The 23,800-nt window shown below is 35.0% G+C and overlaps 1 protein-coding gene across 2 annotated transcripts; it reads right to left on the bottom strand.

Annotated features, from left to right (window-relative positions):
• Positions 1-284: 284 nt before the first annotated feature.
• Positions 285-22,473, bottom strand: LOC131152958 (probable dolichyl pyrophosphate Man9GlcNAc2 alpha-1,3-glucosyltransferase). 2 transcript variants are annotated; one of them, XM_058104932.1, is made up of 7 exons: positions 22,155-22,473; positions 20,325-20,833; positions 19,997-20,180; positions 19,796-19,903; positions 1,855-2,016; positions 1,043-1,295; positions 285-942 (listed from the first exon to the last, which is right to left on the bottom strand). In XM_058104932.1, the coding sequence occupies exons 2-7, from the start codon at positions 20,729-20,731 to the stop codon at positions 494-496; spliced, it is 1,563 nt and encodes a 520-aa protein (XP_057960915.1). In that variant the 5' UTR covers positions 20,732-20,833; positions 22,155-22,473; the 3' UTR covers positions 285-493. The 2 variants fall into 2 exon arrangements, with proteins under 2 accessions (XP_057960915.1, XP_057960925.1); XM_058104942.1 differs by having other exon boundaries at positions 20,325-20,824; positions 22,155-22,403.
• Between the last annotated feature and the right edge of the window lie 1,327 nt (positions 22,474-23,800).

The raw sequence follows: 23,800 nt of genomic DNA, 5'->3' as shown, positions 1-23,800 counted from the left end.
GATGCAATCTACAAAATTAAATTATGGGTATTAAAGTATTGCGGCAACAAGTTGCCATAACAACTGAGAATCAGGTTTACAGTTCTTGGCACACCAGCTAAAACACAAAATATAAATAGAAAACTAGCAACATAGAAACTGAAATGATTCCAAACAGCCCCTAAATTTGGAAATCCTAAATAAACCAAAATACTACTTGCTTAATGCTTACTACCCTAGAACTTAGAAGACACTACTATCCTAATAAATATAGTCGTAAAGAAATTCAAAAATTACAATAGAAGTTATCAAAAATATAAATATTCTTGCTTGCATTCTGCATCGCGTGCTCAACTAGTCCAAGCAAACACTGAAAACCATGATAGTTATTTCGACTGATATGGTTTGTTTCAATATATTATCAGCCAACATATACTTATGCCAAAGCTTCCTGACTTGACATCTACATCAAGAACAAAAGTCTAAACAAAATGGAAAAAATTTTAGAAACACATTACATAACCTTCTTTTCTTTGTCCATCAAGGAAAAGCTTGCTGACAACCTCCATTGTTTCACATTAGTGTAAACAGTGAGCAACATGAACTGAGAGAAGCAAAGGAGCATAATTACAGCTTCGAAAAGGAAAGGATATTTCTCAGGAGGGCGCATGATAATGTAGACAATTTGAACAATAAGAGAGCACAATACAAGAAAGGTCATGACAAGTAATTTCAAAGGGCCGCGAGAATGCATCTTCTGTGTATCTTGTCTTCTGCCAGGCACAAGGTAAAGAAGAATGAAGAGAACAGATAGGACCATATATGGTAGAATTAGTTTATCACGGCATAGAAGAGGGAACATTGAGACTAATGCATAATGTGTCAACCATCTGAAAAGAAGAGGCTCTTCAAGCGCCAAAAGACTCGCAGGCAAGAGCGGCAGCAATATAGACTTCTCATGTACTGTAGTTTTTTTTTTACCACAAGCAATAAAAACAATAATTATTAAATAAAACTAAATAAAAAACAAATGGCTAAAGCATAAGGTAATAATTTCAAATACCTTGGAATGAGAATAAGTAGAATGAAAAAGAACTATTCAACAGCCCATAAAGGAAACTTTGATTGCTTGGAGCCCGTAGCTGCTGAAGCATTGAAGGCAGACAAGCTGAAACAGTTGCACTGAAGCTAAGAAATTTTAGTGATTGTGTTGTAAGCAATTTTTTCCACTTTATTATGACCGAAGTGGTGCACCAAAAGTTAGCCACATAATCCTCGAATATCCCTCTCTCAAAAGGAGCTAGACGGGCAAAAACCTATAACAAGAACCCAAAACTTAGGTGTCACTTCAATTAAATAGAAAGGAAGACTACTAGAAACTTAAATATGGTATATAATTTTCTAGGAATGATTCAACCACTGAAATAGTCTTCGCTAGTGTTAATACAGGATGGTGTATAAGCTGTTAAAATGAGCAACAAAAAATGCACCATTGCGTAACTAATATATAATATCAATTTCATAACAAATAACGCAGCAAATAAATACTAATATAGACATCCTTTAAAAGCTTCAAGAACTTATATTGAAAAAGAAAAGATACTAAACAAAACCAGTATGTAAATACTAAATGATGGTCAATAAAATTGTTGTCTTAAGATGCAAGAATGATGCAGATACCCACCAAAAATATGAATTGGCAGTTTGTTAAGGGACAATACAGAGGTTAATAATATGTGAATTACGAGAATAATAGCCGTGCATCCGCACTTGTTGCCATCCAAAAGCAGAAGAAGAGAAGAAACACTTAGTTAATGCAAGGAAATTGAAGTTGTACAGCAATGTAAATTTCAAAATTTGCATGCCAGTGTTTACCCCTAAAACAGAGTCTAATGAACGGCAATAAGGCCACCAAACAACAGCGAATGTTCCTAAGACAACCAAGCCCAGCTTTGACACTTCAAGAAGTGGGTTTCTGCACCTCAGGCATTTACCCAGTAGATGGCTAAAAAATGCAGGAGCAAAATATGCACTCATCTGCAAGGAAACACAAAAGCACATACAGAAAATAAATTAGATAGGATAGAGTTGTCAAGCAGAAGAAAATTATAATTATAATCATGCAACTTTCTGTGGCTTCATCAGTAATTGTTTACTATTTCCTTAGGTCCACATGTATTATATAAAGATATACATAAAAAAAATCAGCAGATATAAAATATAAATGCATCAAAACAAGCAATTGCAAACAAAATTAATGCCACTTTGAAGAGCTCTTGTATTAAAAATAAGCAAATAAAACCCCTCCCAAAAAAAAAAAAAAAGAACCAGCAAACACAAAAGGGACTTAACTGATTGACATATAAATCAGTTAGATGCATTCAACAGCTATAAACAGGGACAGATTGTAGATATCCCATTTTAGTCCACATATTTTTACAAACTAATTTTTGGCAATTTTCAAGCCCTTGTTCCATATGATCCATTAATTTTAATCTCATGATTAATTTGCATGTTTTGAAGCCTATCATACTCAAAACCACTTTGGTAAATTATTAAAAACCCTTTGGGAATGAATTAATTCAATCGTGTGATGGTAGTTTTGGCACCTAATTTTCTTCAGTATTCATTAGGAGGGCAAGCTTGTGTTTTAAGTTACATAGAAGGTCAAAAGTGCCCCTGTAAGGGGTCAAGTCCTCCGCATTGAAACTGGACTAATGGTCATATGACCAATCAAATTTGCATTAGGGGTTCTTAAGGGCAAAGAATGGACTGATGACACAGGCATGGAGCTTCTTGCAGCATTCAGGTCTAAAGAAAAACACCATTGCCCACATCAAATTCTTTTAGCCCTATAATGCATATTAGCAGCAAGTTTATAATTTAGAATCAGATCACCCATGGCCACTTTACACCTAATCTAAGCATGCAATTCAAGGATGTGACAAAAAAGAGACTCAACAAATTAGAAATACAAGCATCTAGAGGTAAAAGGGCAAGTTTAATGGTACACAGGTCTGTAACCAAATGCACACCTAAAATAAGCAAACTCAACACTAAGCCTCAATTGGCCTATTTTTCTTCACTGCCATCTAAGAAGATCACACAAACTACAATTAACAACCGCCAGTTTGGTGATGACAAGCAGAAGAAAACATCAAATTAGAGTCACAAATCATCCGAAGTAACTAACAAACTAGATGCACCTATCAAACACTATGGAACTCATCAAAAGATGCAATATAACATCCCTAAAGAACAACACAGATATATGTAATGCATTGGATTGGAGGTCTTTCTACATGAGATGAAATGTGTCATTTAAAAATTAATCAACTACAGGAAAGAAGGAATTGATTGTAATTTTTTATATTTACCCTAATAATGAACAAAATTTAATCAAATTGCTTCTTCTTCTTCCTCCTCCTCTCTTCTCCTTCTTCCTTCTCTTTTCTCTTCTGATTCTGCCTCTCACTGTTCTTTTTCTGTTCCGCCTCCCTACTACTGCTACTGCTTCTCTTCTTCTTCTTCTTCTCTTCTTCTTATCTTCTTCTTTTTCTCCTTCTTCTTCTTCTAATTCTCTCAATTCTATCAATATATATAAGTTCTAGTCCTACATCAGGAGCTTCTTATCTTCTTCTTTTTCTCCTTCTTCTTCTTCTAATTCTCTCAATTCTATCAATATATATAAGTTCTAGTCCTACATCAGGAGCTTCTTATCTTCTTCTTTTTCTCCTTCTTCTAATTCTCTCAATTCTATCAATATATATAAATTCTAGTCCTACATCAGGAGCTTCCTTTCTTTCCTTTCTTTTCCTTTCTTTTCTGTCGAAGACCCAAACAAATTCAATGATTCTTGTTTCTTCAGCCCTAAAATCATGAAAAAGCAATAAAGATTTTATAGGTAGAGAAATCTTGTTTCTTCAATATTCTTGGAGTTTGAATCTTGAATCAAGATTGAAGAATTCTTGCAATCCCTTGTTGCTTAAATATTCTTCGATTGATTTTTCGTTAGCAGCATCAAATTTCCTGCGGCAGAGATGAGAATATAGCAGCCGAAGCCATAGAAAATCAAATCCTAGTTGACCTTAAACTTCAGATTCATTTTCCGACCCAACTCCTATTTGGGCAAATTAAAGAATTCTTGCAATTCCTTATTGTTTAAATATTCTTCAATTGATTCTCGTTACCACAATCAATTTTCCTGCATCAAAGGGTATTTTTCAAGCAGTTGTCTTCACCTTTTTAAAGCCACCGGTGAGATCTTCTCCTCTCTTGTTATTTATTTTCTCATTTTACTGTTATTAAATTTTATTTTTTTTTTCAATAGTTGGTTAGCTGTGGTGATTTTTGTGTCTAGGATTTGTAGGCTTAATATTTGTTTTTTGTGTTTTGTGTTTTCATTTGCAAGTCATGGAATAAAACAAAATTTATTTTATTTTTTTTCAAAAAGTACTATTGTGTGGATTTTAGTCTAACTTGGATGCACACTCAAAATTGCATGCTTTAAAAAAAATTTTAATGCATCGTATTGTGTGAGTAGTTTCTACTAGTTGTAGTGTGTAACTTAGAAAATTGTCTTTGTGAAATAAGTTTGCTAAAAAGAAAAAAAGAAAAATGCAAACGTGTACTTCACTTGTGTAACACAAAGTCTTTGTACACAGTCAGTCCCAAACCCGAATAAAGAAGTAGGGTTGTGTTACGTAGTTGACAGCTAACGTAAAACTTTGTCAGATCTTTTTATTATGAATTCTTACCAAAATCACCTAGATCTAGGAAATAGACTGGGTCAATATAAAATGGAGAGGGTTAATAAGTTAGTACAAGAAACTAAGATAAGATTAGCAACTTGAAATATAAGGACTCTTGCGGTAAAAAGTATGGAAATAGTGGAAATAATATTTAGAAGGAAAAATAATTTAACCTACCTTCAAGAGACGAAATAGGTAGGAGAGAAAGCCAGGGAAATTGAAAAATCAGGATTTAAACTTTGGTACTATGGAGAAACATAAAACCAGGATGGCTATTATTGTAGATAGAGACCTAAAAGATAATGTGACAGATGTTAAAAAAAAAACTAGATAGGACCATTACAATCAAGTTAGTTTTAAGCCTAGAGATAGTGAACACAAATTGGCTTAATAGAAAATCTAAAAAAACAATTTTGGAAAGATATGGATAGTATTTTACAAGGGATCCCGATGTCTGAAATGAAATTCATAGGAGCTGATTTGAATGGTCACATTGGAAAGGATTATATAGGGTATGGGAGGATACATGGTGGAAATGGATATGGAGATAAAAATGAGTCCGGTGAAACAATCTTAAATTTTGTCATGTCTTACGATGTGGTTATATTGAATACTTGCTTTATAAAAAGAGAAGAACACTTAATAACTTTCAAGAGTGGGTACAATAAAATCCAAATAGATTTCTTTTTAACTAAGGACATGATTGTAAAGTTGTCCTAGGTGAAATTTTGGCTACACAACATAGTCTTAGTATTAGATATACATATTAGAGAATGAACGAGACGAAGTAGCATAAATCAACACAAGAGGACTAGATGGTGGAACTTGAAGGGAGAAAATATAGTAAAATTCAAAGATAAATGAACAAAGAGTGTGATTGGACAATAGGGGATAAGGTTGATGCAAATACTATTTGGAATAAAATAGCGAATTCTATCGTAAGGATAGAAAAAGAGGTTTTAGGTGAGTCCAACGGAAGATACTTGGGTAGTAAAGAAAGTTGGTGGTGGGATCAAAAAGTCCACAAGGCCGTTAAGAATAAAAGAGATTGGTATAAGATATGGCAAAATTGTAGAGATATAGAAAATCTTGAAAAATATAAAGAAGCAAGAAAAAATGCAAAAAAGACTATCAATGAAACTAAACATAGAGCTTATGATACTTTATATACTAAACTAGATACAAAAATAAGGAGAAAAAGACATTAATAGACTTGCTAGAGTTAGAGAAAGAAAATGCAAAGATTTAGGTTTTGTAAAGTGTATGAAGGACGAGAATGATAATGTCTTAATTAGAGAAGAAGAGATAAAAGAAAGGTGGCAAAGATACTTTGATAAGTTGTTCAATAAAAACCAAAATGAAAGATTGGACTTGGAAGTGACAAATGAAAAGAAGATTAAAAATAGGAGATTTTGTTCGTAAAATTGGAGTCCTTGAAGTAAAGATGACATTAAAAATGATGAAAAGTGGGAAATCTATAGGACCAAATAAAATACCAATTGAAGAGTTGAAATGTTTTGGGGGAAAAGAATTACTTGGTTAACTAATTCATTCAATAATATTATAAAAACCAAGAAAATGCTAGAAGAATGGAGGAAAATTATGTCAGTACCTCTGTATAAAAAACAAAAGCGACATTCAAAACTATAATAACTATCGTGGAATTAAGGTTATGAGTCATACGATGAAATTATGGGAAAGGGTAATTTAACATAAAATAAGATTAGAAACGAAAATTTCAGAAAATCAATTTGATTTTATGCCTGGGAGATCAACAATAGAAGCTATTATCTTTTAAGAATTTTAATGGAGAAGTTTAGGAAAAAGAAGGACTTGCATATGGCTTTTATTGATCTAGAGAAAGCTTATGATAGAGTACCTAGGGAAGTGCTTTTTTGGTGGGTATTAGAAAAGAAGGGAGTTTGCAATAGATATATGGAAATCATTAAGGATATATATGATAGAGTATTGACTAGCGTCAGGACTGTAGGAGGAGAGTCTAGAGAGTTCCCAATCTCAATAGGTGTTCATCAAGACTCTACTTTGAGTCCTTATCTTTTTACTTTAGTAATTGATGAAATTACTAAGAATATTCAAGATGAGATCCCTTGGTGTATGTTGTTTGCAAATGATATCGTGTTAATTGATGGTAGTAGGAGCGGAGTGGAATCTAGGCTACAACTTTGAGGAGCCACATTAGAGTCTAAAGGGTTTAAGATAAGTAGGAATAAGACTGAATATATGAAATGTAATTTTAGTAATTTAAGGGGTAGCAACAAAGAGAAGATTAAACTGGATAATCAAGATATTAATAACATTGATAGATTTAGATATCTTGGATCTACTATGCAAGGTGAAGAGGAAATTGAAGAAGATGTAGTACATAGAATTAAGACAGGTTGGATAAAATGGAGTAGTGGGTCAGATGTATTGTGTAATCGTAGAATACCCTTAAAATTAAAAGGAATAAGACAACTATAAGGCCAGCTATGCTTTTTGGTTCAGAATGCTGGGCAACTGAGAAACAACATATACAAAGAATAAAAGTTGTTGAGATGCATATGCAAAGGTGGATGAGTGGTTTAATAATAAGGGAGGGTCAACTTAGATGGTTTGGGCATTTAAAATGCAGCCATAGTGGAGTACATGTGAGGAGGAGTGAGTTACTTATGGTTTCTAGCATGAAAATGGGTAATGGTAGGCCTAAAATTACTTGGAATGAGGTGGTGCGGAAGGATTTAATAGCCCTTAATCTAATAAAGGAAAATACTCTGGATTGGGTGAATTGGCGGAAAAGGATTCATATAGCTGACCCCACCTAGTGAGACTTAAGGCTTGCTGTTGTTGTTGTACAAGCAAAATTGTGGACATGGTTCAGCTTTTGGCCCTAATACCATATTGATGCTGGACAGTAAGGATTATTGAAGGAAAGAGGGAGAAAAAAGGGAGAGGAATAGAATAAACATAGGATAGGAAGATGAAGAGAATGAGTAGATGGAAAATGAAAGGAGAGGTGGTTGTACGCAAAAGGGGAGAGAAAAAAAATTCAAATTCTAAACTCAAATTATAAACCAAAACTAAGATACCCTACAATTAATTAAAACATGTAATTACAAATAAGCCCTAACATAATAGAAAAATACACAATGCCGTATTCTAATACAAGCGTCCTAATGTCCTAAATATACACCCAAAGTATATATGCCGAATAAGTAGCTTAAATGATAATGTCAGTCCATCATGTATTTCTCGCACATTACCACTCAACTATGTAATAAAACTCTTTCAAACTATGCAGCATTGGCACCAAGGATGATGTTGATAACAATGCTCCACCATTGCCATTTTGAAATTTCACTAACATGAAAGGCCTACATAAAACAAAATAAAAAAAAAATTCCACCCTTTAAGAATATGGTTGCCTGGTTGGTGTAGTAAATACATTTCTTGATGAAAATGCAAATTAAAAGAGGAACCATCAACAAAATTATGAATTTTTTTCCTGATTGATGATTGTCTGAACACCTTGAAAAGAGAAGATTAATAAAGAAACTTTTTGTTCAACTGTTAAGTTCACCAACATTTACATTGTAAGCCATCACATCTTGTGGTTGGTTTAATCATCATATCATAACTCTAGAAGGCTACTCATGCCAGGGTACAAAACTCTGGCATTGCAATTATCTTGATTGTCTACCTCAAATTCATTCTTTGTATATACAACTGCCCTTCATCAAAACTGTTAGAAACAATTCTTGTCATCTGTCCAACCAATGATCATCACTCATTACTTTCAGTTATTAATTAGCCAAGAGAATTCTTAAGTTGCCATTCAAGTTCTTGGTAGCTTTCCCCATTCATCAATTTTTTTATATTAAAAAAATATAAACTATGAGATGAAATACAATCAAGAGAGGAAAATAAATACTCAAAAAAGAAGTAAAAGAAAAAAACCCAAAGCACATAAATTAAAAAAAAAAAAAAAAATCTAGCAAAAAGCGAACTGAGAAAACCTCTTTCTTCAATCCCTTTCAGTCATAGTTATTAGTGCACTACAAAATTGCTAATTCTCTTTGCCCCTTCTTAGCCCTACTTTTACCTCCATCCAAACAAGCTTCTTTTCCCACTGGGGTCAAATAACTGCAAACACATCTTATCTAGCAGCTAATGCACGGTTTGCACCCTTCTACCCTTCTCATTATGTTCACCCACACAAGGCCCAAAAGTGGGCTAAATCTTCTTTCCTTTCCTATTCCATCATCATTAGAACACCCTCTAAACCATCTAATGCAGATGGAAGCACATAAGAAATATCATCCTATAGAGTAAAAGATTTTGATCGATACCCAAACTGGCCACTAACCTCATCTGTAAGATACCATTTGAATCATTATGGAGAAGTACTTTTCTAAAAGAAATACTTAATTTGACAAGTACTAATAATAAGTATTGAATTGGAGAAGTACTGAAAGTCATAAGCACTGTTTTGTTGATAAAAAAGGTGCTGATTATAAGTACTCACAGAAAACGTGGTGTTTCGATACTCATTTTTATTTTAAGCATTGTGTGTGAATATACATTGTCATCATGAGAATAATATTATTATGTTTCAACATATAATTAATATATTATAATATATATGTACATATACACACACACACACACACATATATATCAAAAGAATACATAATTATTAAACTATATCAACATTTTGATATTTTCTAATTAACATTGTAAACATTTTCCAACTAATAAATTAATTAATATTTAAGTTAATTAAAATTTCTAATTGACATTTTTAATATTACAATTAACAAAGTAATTGACATTTTTAATTAACATTTTTAATTTTAATTTTAATTTTAAATACTATCTAACTAAAAAATTATGTTAACATTTTTAATTAGTATTTTATACTTCATATTTGAATGAACAATTTAATATTTAATTAAATTAAAAAATTAATTTTATGTTACTTGACATTTTTAATTTACATTTTTAATATTTTCTAATTTAAAAATAATTGAGAATTTTACTTTACACATTTGATAAGAATTTTAAATATTTTATAATTAAAAAATTAATTGAATTAATTAAATTTCCTAATTAATATTTGTAACTATCATTTTAAAATTTTTTAATTAAAAAAATTAATTTATATTTACATTAATTAACATCTTAATTAACATTTTCAATTAACACTTTTAATAAAATTTAAATATTTTCTCATTCAAATTTTTAAAAATAATTATAATTGATATCTACAGTTAATTATTTTTAACATTTTCTAAATTTTTACTTTTTAATTAAAATTTTAATATTTCTAATTAGAAAATTAATTAATATTTATGTTAATTTATAATTTTAATTGAAATAGTATTTTAATATATGTATATCATTTTCTAATTAACAAAATATTATTATTTTATGGTTTTATTATTATTAATTCAACAATATTTTCATGATTTATCATTAATACTTATTTAATAAAATGACAATGGTACCCACAAGTTATTTAAATTTATATGTTTGCCGCTGCTTATGACTACTAGCTACTTAACTACTTATATGTAGCTAGAAGTGATCCATTATTACTTCTCGAAAAGAACTTATTTTTTATCCATAAAAGTAGTTGTGAAAAAAGTATTTCTTGCAATAAGTACTTATTTGGATGCAATCCAAAAAGCAGAGAGTACTTTTTTGTACTTATTTTAAGTACTTTTTGCATTAAGTATTTCTTTTAAGTGGTTCCAAACAGGGGTGAGTAATTCACGATAACCAGCAAATTGAGCAAAATCAATATCTGACACTCTAACCATCAAACACATTGACCCATTTCTTATTGCCATTAATAGGATGCTTTGCTCAATGCTCAGTAGCCTCTTCTCCACTGAATCTTGCTTTGACATATTCGAAAGCTCCTCAACATAAAATCTGCCATCACTATTTATGTTCAAAAATTGCTTTACCCTTATGTTGGCACCATTATGCCCCTCAACTGCATAACTCCTTTCTTCAATGCCCTTCTACGCCCCAGGCCCCCAACAAATATGTCTTGGATGTTACTGACTTTCCCTCAACCAGAGGTTGTGTTACCCAACCCGACCCCACCTTTGCAATATTAAAACCCCCCACCAACTTGAACACCAAATTGATTTTCAACCAACTTAGAGGCCGTTTGGTATCACTATCAAAAATTAGAGAAATAAAAACCAAAAACTAGAAAAAGAAACTAAAAAACTAGAAACCAACAACTTATTTGGTTAACATTTATAAAACTAATACAAATTTAAAACTTAATTAAAAAATGATCATTTTCATCTTTAAATCAAAATAATAAATTACAAATAATATGCATTAAAAAAAATTACTATGATAAAAAAATATTTACTATAATTATTTTACTTAATTGTTCTACTTTCAAATTTTACTTTACAATAAAAAATTTATTAGACATGACAATTAAAAAATAATAAAAGTATTATTTTTTAAAATTAATGCGTATTTTTTTTAATTATATTTAAATTCATATGATCATTTAATTTTGATTTTAATTTAAAAAGTGTATAAAATGAATAATTTAATCCAAAAACTATTTCTGGATATTAAAATTTCTGACAACAGGTTGCCAAAACAACTGAAAACCAAAAATTCTAGTTTTCAGTTTTTTGGCAAACAACTGAGAACCGACAATAGCCGAAAACCGACAATAGAAACAAAAAACTAATAACAAAAACAAAAGCATTTTTATAATTTGTTTTTTCATTGTGGAGAAACAGAAACAAAAAACAAAAAATAGCAACGACACCAAATAGGCATCTCCAACATCATTTCTTGCTTTCCTAGAACCTTCGCCTGACCTCCATCCTCCTGAGACACACCTATGGAAATCTCATCAATATGCGAAATATCCCTTCCCCCTCCACTCGACACACCTGACAAATTCTCACGATGAAAATTTAAAATTTTTCTCTCACTGACAAAGAAACGCTTGATGAGCCATGAATCTTCTTCTCTTCCACTTCACATTCTCTCTAGTATCAAACATGTTGTATCCATCCTCCACGTAGTCCTCTCTTAGACTCCTATCCAGTGGTGATATTTGCTAGGCTTTTTAAAGAGAAATTTATATTAGCAAAGCATCAAGGGGATGCCAAACCGTGGTACGAAACATCAACCACTCTGTTGAGTGTCGCAAACATCAAAGATTACATTCTGATCATTAACAAGTTGCCCACTAAGCCAGCTGGAAACAACAACAATCCACTGCTCTTTGCAAATCTGAAGTCGAAGAGTTGCATCTTTTAATTCTCTCTTATTTCTTTCTTTCCAAGCACACCAAAATATGGCAAGAGGAATGAGGTTCAAAGCCTTTCACTTCTCCTTTGTGGCTTTGGTGCCTTTCCAAGCTCAAACTCCCCTCCAACTGAATTTGCCATAACCCACTGCTGTCCAGTCAAGGATAGAACCAAACTCCACAAGTTCCTTGTCCAAGGGAAGTGGGGAAGATTGGAAGAATGTGGTTGACTAATTCTGCATCAGCCATACAAAGAAAACACCTAGTTGTGACTGCAAGCAGTCCTCTTTTCTGCAGATTGCCAGTTAAAATATTCCCATGTGTGGACTCCCAAACAAAAAAGGCAACCTTTGAAAGGGCTGCTGTCCTCCAAATGTGAATCCAAGGGCAGTTGTTGCAATATGTTCCCATTGAGGTGAACTTCTTGTAGAAAGATCTAATAGTGAAAACGCCATTTTTGTCCAAAGCCCATTTTGGTTCATTAGGGATGTTTTGGTAACAGAAATTATAGAGAATTCTGTAAAAATCAGAGAATGCCTGAAGTTCCCACGCTGCCATATTCCTAGTATATGGAATATTCCAGAGAATTCCCTGATTAGTGATTTGGGGATGATGACTCATAAGGGCACTGTTGTCACGAGCCAAACTATACATGGAAGGAAAGACAACTCTTAAGATTACTGTTCCCACGCCACACATCATGCTAGAAGTACACATTGGCCCCATTTCCCACATGAAATATCACAAATTCGAAAAAATCATCCCATCCTTTCCTGATGAATTTCCAAACTCCCACTCCACAGGGTCCCCTACTATTGTGTGTTGTCCAACCATTATGCTCAAGCCCATATTTAAAGACAATAATATCCCACCAAAAGTTGTTTAACCTCCCAAACAAATGGGTTGTTTAACCACTCTCCATCTAACAAGGTGATATTTAAACTCCTCCCCTAAGCTTCCCCAAAAAGAAATCTTCTCTGAATTCCCTCCTATCTCCTAGCAACTAAGGCCGATAAGGGAAGGGGAGACATGAAATACACTGGAAGATTCGTCAAAAAGTGCTCCTAGTGAGGGCGAGTCAGCCTCCTTTTGATAAGAATTTTTTTTCCATCCTGTCAATCTCCTTTCAAACTTCCTAATAATAGGGTCCTAGACTCCTTTGTCTTTGAATTTGGCTCCGAGGGGGAGACCGAGGTAATTAATGAGACCTCCGAATTATGTTGTACAGCAACATTGGTCTTCCCAACAATAACTTTCATGAGGCCCATTTTCACAGCAATGGGTCTGTTCTGTTGGAAGACCCTTGCAAACTTAGGAATTAACTTCTATAAGGCCTTGTATTTTCCCAAGTCCAAAAAAATAGTAACACAATTAACCCTTTCCACTCCATCTTCTTTGCTTGACCATCCTCTAGAGAAACCGCAGCAACATCTGATATGATTGTTGTCCCCTTCATAAGGAGATGGTTGGCAGACAATGTCACACAAACAGGCCATAGGCCTCCATTGCACTCGCACAATGATCATAAAGCTCATTATTTCCCGTCCCTACCTGGCCCCACAATCAAGCATGGCCCTATGCCTTCTTGCTGTAAACACCATTAACAAGAGAAGATCCGCTAGCCATTGCACAAAACTCCAGCACAAAGCCTCACCACCCATTTGCTTCAAACCCACTAGGAAGAAAAAACAAAAACACTTACCTTTCCAACCCAATCCTTGCTCCAAAAACTTCTCCAGCTTTGTTGATTGAATAACCATTCAATACATCATGACACAGAGCTACAATATCCCCAAACCTTCCAACCACCAAAACGACAAACTACGCAAAAGCCACTGGAAAGCCACTAAAGATATCCTCACCCATCGATTAATGTTGGGTTACATTTAAGCATGAATAGAACTCACCCTTTTCCACTCTATCCAATCTCAAATTGCAAGTTTTCCATTTGATTTGGACTTCTACAGTCCCCTTCCTACATGGCCTATTGTAACGGTCCTGGATCCAACTTTGGTGAGGTATTGTTCGCTTTGGCCCACTGACCTCACGGATTTGTCCTATAAAAGGCACCTCACTTAGTTGGAGCCCAAACCCTCCTTATAATCCCAAGATCTCCCTAGTAAACATCCAACGAGGGACCGTGACAAGCTCTCCCGTCCAATCTCTGATGTCCTCGCCAGCGTGATTTCCCTAGTATACATCCAATGTGAGTTCGTGACAAACTCTCCCACCCGATTTCTAACGTTCTCATCAACGTGATCTCCCTAGTATACGTCCGATGTGAGACCACGACAGGCCCTCTCGTTCGATCTCTAACGCCTTCGTCAAATTGGCTTACACCTCTGTGTAGGATTCACTAACATGATAGTACATCCAAGGCAGATCCACTCACATGATAATACTTCCAAGGTGGCTCTAATACCAAATGTAAAGGTCCTAGACCTAACTTTGGTGAGGTATTGTTCACTTTGGCCTACTAGTCTCACAGATTTGTACTATAAAAGGTGCCGCACTTAGTTGGAGCCCAAACCCTCCTTATAAGCCCAAGATCTACCTAGTACATATCCGATGTGGGACCATGACACCTACCAAAGCCATAGCAATTAGTGACAAGGTAATGATAAGCGTAGAGGGGAGACAGGGTGGGGTTTCGCAAGTCATGGAGTCATACAAGCTGTCTAACGTCACACCACCCCCCATTCATCATTTTGGGGCAAATGGAAAAATGTTTATTTAAAACAAGGCTTCATCTTCATACAACCAATTATGACATATCCTCACTACAGTATATCCTAGGATGCATAATTTGTTAAATAATTGTGTTGTCACACTCCAAGTTACATGAATCAGAAGGATTTCACCAATTTATGTAGTATTCTTGGCAATAGCAATGCTAGACCCTCACATAAAACAATTCTATCTTAAAACCTTGTTTGAATCAGGCAATTCAAGTGTGTAAACAACTAACATTTTTTAACATATATAATCTCTTTCCATATCTATTTCATCTATTTAGTAGCCTACTCTGTTTTTTTTTTTTTTTTTTTTTTCACTCACTTTTTTATCAACAAAAAGAGAATTCATTAAAAGGCACCCAATTACAAAAAAGAAAAATAAAAAAAAAAAAGGGAAAAGCAAAATAGATCAATCAGCAAGTGACAGTGTATCCAAGAGATTAAACATGCATCCGGCATGACTGCCAACTAAAACAGCTAGAAAGAGTAGAAAGCCATCTATCCTAGAGGATTGTGGGAGAAGTAGAAGTTCCTTCATAAGCTCTAGCATTTCTTTCTCTCCACAAAATCCAATAAATGGAAAGAGGGATCAAGGACAAGGCTTTTTCCCTTTCATAGAAATGCCCTTCCAAGCCCAGATTTCCTTTCCCACAGATTTAGCAATGACCCAGCGCAGTCCCTAAAGGGCAGTGGCCAGATTCCAAAAGATTCTTGTCCAGGGGCAGTGAAGCAGTGTGTGGTCAACAGTTTTGGCATCAACTTTGCAAAGAAAGCATCTATTAACCAAGGTGAAACCCCTTCTTTGAAGATTATTGAGAGTAAGAAACTTCACCAAAGTTGCCTCCAAAGCAACAAAAAGCAACTTTGGTTGGTGCAAGAGTTCACCAAACAACTTTCCAAGGTAAAGCAAGTCTAGCTCCAAAGTGACTTTCCAGCTGCTTGTAGAAGGAGCAGACCTTGAAGTAGCCATTTTTATTGAGCTTCCATAAAGGCACATCTGGACTCATCATATAAGGACAATTCTATAAAGACAACCATTAACGAAAGGAATGTTCCAGGCTGCCCGATTTATGAAATTTCCACATACACGCTCACCAAAGCATCTTTGTTGCAGGTGCAAATGAAAGAAATTGAGAGCTAAGAGGAGATGAGCCACAGCAACTATCATGCCAAAAAAAGTATTGTTCCCATTTCCAACATGAAAGTGACTGGGCGTACAAATATCCTCCCACCCATTCACGAACAACTTCCAAACACTAACCCCATAGGACTGCATGGACTCATTAAAAATCCACCCATTGTGAAGTTCATACTTTAAAGCAATGATCTTTCTCCAAAGTAACTCCTCCTTGTCCATGAATCTCCACATCTACTTACCCTAGAGGGCTTTGTTGAAGAAAGTGAGAGATTATATGACCCAATCCACCTCATGGAATTGGTTGCCCAATAACATCCCATTTAACTAAATGGAACTTAAAGACCTCCTTTGTATTTCCCCAAAGAAATTTTTTTGAATGTCTTCCAGTCCTTTTTGGCTACAAAACAAGGAATACGGAAGCACATGAAGTAAAACAGGGGGTTGGACAGGGTGCCTTTGATGAGAGTGAGTATGCCACTTTTAAAGTGGTAAAAATTCTTCCAACTTTTCAAGAATGGGATCCAAAATCCATTTTTCCTTGAACTTTGCACCAAGAACAAGACCAAGGTAGTTCAAAGGAAAAGTACTCAACTTTACAATCCATGTTTTCTTTTTTCAGTAAAGAAATTTTATTAAAGACAAACTGGGAATCAAGAAGATGCCTTTTGAGTACAGCGCAAACAACAAAAAGACAAAAAAACAAACACCAGTTGTAGCAGTACATCCAGGAAATAAAGAATAACAGAGAGGACCCCCTCGGGCAAACAATGCCAACTAGAGATCATGGAAAACCAATTATCTTTAACAGCCTGAAGAGAAGAAGTTGTTTCATCGAAGGCCTTTCTGTTTCTTTCTTTCCAGACCACCCAAAAAATAGCAAGGGGAATAAGAGTAAGGGCCCTCCTTTTGAGCTTGTTGGCACAGATCCCCTTCCAAGCCCAAATCTTGCTCTCAGTCAACGCTGCAATGACCCATTTCTGATTGATTAAGGAAATGGCCAAGCTCCAGATATTCCTGATCCAGGGGCAGTGGAGAAGGATGTGATTCACAGATTCCGCTTCTCCGAGGCACAGAAAACATCTATACACAGTAGAGATGCCCTTTTTTAAAGGTTGTCAATGGTGAGGATCTTCCGCAGAGCAGCCTCCCATGGGAAAAAAGAAACCTTGGAAGGGGCTGCTGTTTTCCAAATGAGCTTCCAAGGGAAAAAGCTGGTGCACACCAATGGAAAGCTAAGGTGGTTAAAATAGGACTTGACTATGAATGTTCCCTCCTTGCTCAGGGATCATTCGCAATTGTTGTAGGAGCCCTGGCTCTGAAAATTATAAAGGCTGCTGTAAAAGTCAATGTGTATTAGTTTCCCAGCCTAAAACATTTCTAATCAGGGGAATGTTCCAAACATTCCCATGGCTTGAGAGTTCCTGGTGGTAGCAAATGAAGGAATTTTTGTTGTAGGCAAGCCTATAAATTGATGGGAATGAAGCGCTAAGTTGGGAATCACCACACCAAAGATCGGGCCAAAAAAATGCTTCCTCCTCATTTCCCACATCAAAATGAATGTGAGAAAAAAGAAAAATTCCTGCCCTTTTCTAATGAATTTCCAGACACAAGTACCATAGTCATCAATTGCGTCTCTGAGGCCCAACTGTTGTGATGAAGGCCATATTTAGAAGCAATAAATTCCCGCCAGAAGTGATTCTTCTCAGAGATGAACTTCTAGAGCCATTTTCCCAAAAGTGCCAAGCCCTCCTTTCCGAATGGGTTGTTTAACAACCACCCACCTCACAAGATGATATTATTCCTCTCCTGTCTTCCCCCAAAGGAATCTTCTTTTGATGCCTTCCAATTGATTGGCCACTGCACTAGGGATAGGAAACAAGGGCAGAAAATAATGAGGAGGTTGGCTAAGGTGCTTTTGATAAGAGTGAGTCTACCACCCTTCAAGAGATGTGTCCTTTTCCAGCCAGCCAGTTTCCTTTCCAATCTGCCAATAATAGGATCCTGAACACCCTTGTCTTTGAACTTGTTTCCCAAAGGCAGGGTAAGGTAAGAAGTAGGGAAGCTTCTGAGGTCACAACCAAGAATTCCTGCAAGGAGGGGGCCACAGTCACAAGGCCCCATAGGAATGATAACACACTTGCTCAAATTCACCTTCAGATCTGCAACTCCTTCAAACCCAAGAAGGATGCATCTAAGGTTAAGAAATTGCCCCTGTTCACAATGCATTACAAAAACTCTGTACCTAAATCAAATTCATACCCATACAGAGAATTGTTACGCAACAAAAGACATCTAAATCTAGTGCAGGCAAGAATTGGTGGGCCCTTGCTAAAATTCAGTATCTTATATAATTCATCATACTCCAGGAGTTTTAAAAGGGAAAAAAGTAAGGGACAGAAATTTTTTTTTATATAGAGAAAGTAATTTATTAAGACAGAAGAATGTGCAAGGACAAGAAACCCTCAGAAAAAATAAAGAAAGAATAAAAAATAAAAAACAAGGCTAATACAATAGGGGGGGAAAACGCTAATAGGACCAACCAATCACACTGAATATCTGAAAAAGCCATGCTGCCCAAACACCTATAGAGAAAACCCACATGGAAGCCAAAAAACAGCTGTCCCTCACCAAATAAAGTGCAAGCACAATGTCTAAATATGTGAGAAATTCTCTCCAACCAAAGTGCCCAAATAACATCAAAATTGCATTCTACAAAAAAAACCTTTGCATTTTTTTGCCTCCCGAAACATAAAAACCAATCAATAAACAAGCCCCAAGACTGAGAACAAACCCAACACTCTCCCAATAGATCGAAAATTTTGTTCCATAAACACCAAGGCATGGAGCAGTGAAGAAGTGATTGAGCATGATCATCACAACAAGCATAAATCAAGAGAAACAATCGTATAAGCCTTCTAATCTGCAGCAAATCATTGGCGTTAACTCTATTAAGAATGGAAATCCACACAAAGGCCTTTAGGCGATTAGCAAGAGCAAAAGAATGTCAAGTTTTGGTACAGCGAGAATTGAAAGACTTACAAGATAAAAACTAAACCTAAGAACATTTCAAAGATCATCTCCATCCACTTTTGGAAAGGATAAAAGATCATCTCAGCCACTTTTGGAAAGGATATTTTTGGTTAACAGAAAAAGGAAGATATATTCATTGAAGTGAAAAGAATGTACTTTTGGAAAGGATATGTTCAGGTATATAGCTTCCTAGGATGACAATATGAACTATTGGGGCATAATTATCTCAATGCCTTTTATACATGTGATCTTCTTTGCATTAAGAACAAATAAAATACACATAACCTATCAGATAAAAAAATATTACAGCATACCTCGGCAAAATTGGTGTCCCAGACGGCATGTTCAGCTTGTTTTTTTATGCTCAATAAGCACAAAGAGATCAAATATCATGTCATGTAATGTTGAATCGATCGCAAAGATTAAAAAAATAAAACAAAAAAGATGCTACCTCAATCTGTTTGAGTGCAATACAAAACTGTATCATGAGGAACTAGATTTGTAATTTTTTAACTTTATAGTTACTTTTATTAGTATTTATCACTAAATAATTAAATGTTTTTATATGTATCCATTATATTACACACTGTAGTATGTGTCAGACACCTCCAAAATATTGATTCAATAACTATGTGCATCAATGCATAATGCATGTAACAGAACATATACATTCGATCATGCCATATTATAGAAGAATATTTGAACCTTTTCTGCACCCAACTTGGAATTCATTTAAATACAGACAACTTGCCTTTGCATATGGGTGTGCGTTTGTTATATATGAATGACCAGGAACCATGTAAGTATTTAAAAAGATAGAAATGAAATCTAAGCACTTATAACATTTTTCTGAGTGGGAAGGAACCTGTTTATGATTAAGAGCAAGACAAAACAGGGAAGAAGCTAGAAGATCTTTGCTTGAGAGGATGGCAGCAACAGCTCCAACAGTAAGGCCCAAACTAATGCAATTGTACTGAAAAAAAGAAATGGCTATATATAACTATATGAAAACAAGGGGAAAAAAGAGTTAAATGAGGTTGAAAGCAGCAGAAAATTCATTCCCAACCTGAAAATGACCATGATCGATTAGAATCAGGCATGGATTGAGTAAAATTACTGCAATATGCCATGCAATGTCACTTTTATGACCACCAAGATGACGACTATAGTTCATGACAACAAAGTACAAAACTGCAGGAAAGAACACCAGAACATCAGAGAATAAAACCGACCACCTCATAAGAAATTTCCTGCAGAGAAGAACAAAACAAAACAAAAAAAAAAAAGGTAAAATACACTCAAGATTATCATATATCATAACCAGAAGGAACATGAAATAAAAGATTATAATTACAGAAGTAAACTATGGATAATAAATGCATAATAATACCCACCCAAGATAGGACTCATGACCTCGGGAAGTGAAAAGGTAAACTGAATCGGGATGGAAATGTCTGATGAAAAGACCATGAACATAACTCTGGTAGGCAGAGAGAGGAGGGTAATCAAGTCCCCAATAGCTGAGATCATTGATAGTGCTGTTACGATACCATTCCTTGGCTGGAAGATTAAGAGTGATCTCCATCCAGTGCCTCTGAGCCTCATAGTCTCCAAACTTGGGAGGATTTCCAGCACCAGAATAAGGATGAAGGGACACAGCCACTCTTACAAGAAATGCAAAGACAGCAATACACAGAAATGAAGCCGCAATACCCTTGTGTGGCAGGCACCAGCAGATCTCATCATCTTGCTCATAAGCATCCCCATTCTTCATCAACTTCTTTTCCCTCCGCCTCTCCATGTCTACTTCTACCTCCTCCGTTGTAGTTGGCAACTGAGCCAATCAAGTTTCCATTTTTCTCCAGGGTATTTACAAGGCTGCCCAAAGAAGGCCCTGATTTGTCTTGGGGATAAAGGCAAACCCAAAAATTCAGTAGGTAACAAAAAAGAACCAGAATAAATATATATATTAGCATTTCCTTTAAGCAGAGTTTTGTTGGAGTTAATCATGACTAAGATTTATATATTGCATGAATATAGTAATAGAAATAAATTTTCACCCAACAACCATTGAACCATTTCAAGTCATTCAAACATTTTTTTTTTTTCTCCTTTTCAGAACACAGAAAAAGGCATCAAATAGTTTTAAGTCTTATTCAACTGAAAGTTATGATTACTGAACCTGAAAAGCAAAAATTATAGGTACTGGATGATACAAGCTAACAAAGGTGCAGATAAAAGCTACAGTTACAGTCCTGAAATGCAAGACACAATTTCCCCAAAGTTTCTTCAACTGCAACAGATCCACACACACAGGCCTCCCTTGATTCCAGTAAACAAGCTAAATCTAGAGCATCAGACACTTAGGATGATGTGAGAACACATGTTTTGTCGACTTTAGCTGCTATTCCAATTCCCAACAGCACCCAAACAAATGCAAAATTTGAAAATGCCATTTGTGTCACATAGAAATTAAAAAATTAATGCGAATGGCTGCGTCACATAGATCCTCTTCTCCAGTGGCGGATCTAGGACCTATAGTTAATGAGGGCTGAGGCTGTCCTGCACAATGCACTTTTAATGTAGTATTCTAGTTTTAAACAAGGAAATTGCCCATAAAAATGTCAAATTAATATGACAATAAATAACAATGTAAGATTCACCTTACGTTAGGATTTCAAAAGAACTAAGAATCTAGTTTCAAATGAGAAAATATCAAATTAAGACAAGAAGTGACATAAAAATATTAATGAAAAATGGCAAGAAATCACAATCTAGGATTCACCTCAAATTAGAGCTTATAAAAGAACTCTAAGAAACTAGTTTTAAACAATAGGAATTTACCCATAAAATATAAATTGATAAGACAAGAAATAACGATGTAGGTCACCTCAAATTAGAGCTTTCAAAAAAAAAAAAAAAAATCAAAGAATCTAGTTTTAAACAAATTAACGATTTACCCACAAAAATATTAAATTAACATGACAAAAGATAACAACGTAGGATTCACATCAAACCAGGGTTTTTGAAAAAAAAATATACATTTAAACATAATTTTAAACAAAGAATCTACTCATAAAAATATCTAATTAAGTTGACACAGAATAATAAATTAACAATGTAGCCACGTAGTGTTCACCTCAAATTAGGATTAACAACTCATTACTCAGGACTCTCAAATTTTCATAACTAACATTACCTAAAATTTTCATAAATAAGATTACCTAGGGCTAGGGGCAGCCAGAAAATGTTGATATAGGGGGAATTTGGGAAAGCCTCGGCGAAGACTAGGCCGGAAGCTGGATTGAGGCCCGAGGCTGAGCGGCGCCTCCCAGATGCCGTACGTCAGCAACGGAAGAGGACTGTGCAAGCCTGCGCTGGCCGCACCTGGACGGAGGACGGCTGGACGGCCTGGATGGAGGTTGGAGGCAGAGAAAGACGGTGACGGAGTGTGCATTCCACTGAAGCGGATCTATTCTATTTAATAAATAAATAAAATAAAATAAAATAGTCCCCAGATTTTCTTTGCTTTAAACCACGCTAGAGTAAATGGATTAGGGTTGTATAAAATTTAAATAAGTTACAGTGTAAACTTAAAAAAAAATTAAAATTTATTCAAATTAAAATTTAATATCTGAAATTTCTACTACCAGACATAACTTAAGGATATTTTTATAAATTGAGTGGAACTCATAATATACATTGAACAAAGAACTATTATCGATTTAATTATATTTTGATAATGAGATTGACAGTCGAATGAAACACAAATATTCAAAATAAAAGTACTGGATATAATTTGATATTTTTTGTCACGCCCTGAACCCTAAAATAGGACCCAAGGGTGAAAATATAAACCCACCAGTTCCTGTATCATACAAAACATCCAAGATATAGAGTAAGGATAAGGGTTAAACCCCGTGGGGTTCTCAGGTACCCTATACACATCCAAACACAACAGAATATACGCAACGGAAGTACGGTCATTCTATATACATACAGTACCATATTATAGTCTATACAAGGACAGAATTAAGGTTCCATCAAAAAGCGTACAACCCGGTGCCCAACATATCTCAAAATAGTAATCCACAAAAACATAAGTCCTAACACTTACCCAAGCGCTACCCGCAGTATATCGACCACTACGCTCTCGACACCAAGACGCTAGTTCCAGTTACTCGAAAGACCTGTAAAAATGTACGTACAGTAGGGGTGAGACACCTCTCTATAAGAAAAAACACAAGTTATATCGGTGTGTGGCATTTGAGTGCTATCATGATGTAACATACACGCAGTTAAATGCAATTCTAATACTAATTTCACAACAGTGCATACACGCACGCACACACATGATCAGCAATCCCGGTGTCGTCACACCCATCGGCCCAAAGTCGGCCCGCGACATACGGCATTGGTCCGTAGCCAACCCGCGTAACACGGCTGGCACATGGCTTGTAACACCCCAACCCCGAGGGGCCTGGGATATTAACTTTTTACTACTGATTTACAGCGGAAGCAAATAAACTCAATTTTTATTACACCAGAGCGCTAATTATTCATATTACAATCATTTATTTCAAAAGAAGGAAAATTACACAAACATAAATATCTGAAACCATACTAATATTTCTAATCAATCTTTATTTTTTTAATCCCCACCCGCATGCTTGCTAAGCCTGATTTCCGACATGTCCTTCAGAGTTATCTGAAATAAAATATAATTAGGGTGAGACGACGCTCAGTAAGTAAATAAGATTATTATTAGTGTGTGGCCAAAATGAGCTTTTAAAGAATTTCGTAAAATAATATTTAATACTATAACTTCAAGACTGCTTTTAGAATAAACATAAATTTAAAAATTTCTGCA

The sequence above is a fragment of the Malania oleifera genome, chromosome 1, assembly GCF_029873635.1.
Source record: "Malania oleifera isolate guangnan ecotype guangnan chromosome 1, ASM2987363v1, whole genome shotgun sequence".
In the NCBI taxonomy this organism is placed as follows: domain Eukaryota; kingdom Viridiplantae; phylum Streptophyta; class Magnoliopsida; order Santalales; family Ximeniaceae; genus Malania; species Malania oleifera.
The sequence above is the reverse complement of the archived record's forward strand: the minus strand, read 5'-3'. Positions and strand labels throughout refer to the sequence as shown.

Bases quoted from the DNA above. Each gene is read 5' to 3' on its own strand.
- LOC131152958 (XM_058104932.1), bottom strand. From the start codon at position 20,731: ATGGAGAGGCGGAGGGAAAAGAAGTTGATGAAGAATGGGGATGCTTAT. The intron at 20,181-20,324 runs GTGGGTATTATT...TCTTCTCTGCAG, and splicing joins GGTCATGAGTCCTATCTTGG to GAAATTTCTTATGAGGTGGT. The intron at 943-1,042 runs GTATTTGAAATT...AAAAAACTACAG, and splicing joins CTACTTATTCTCATTCCAAG to TACATGAGAAGTCTATATTG.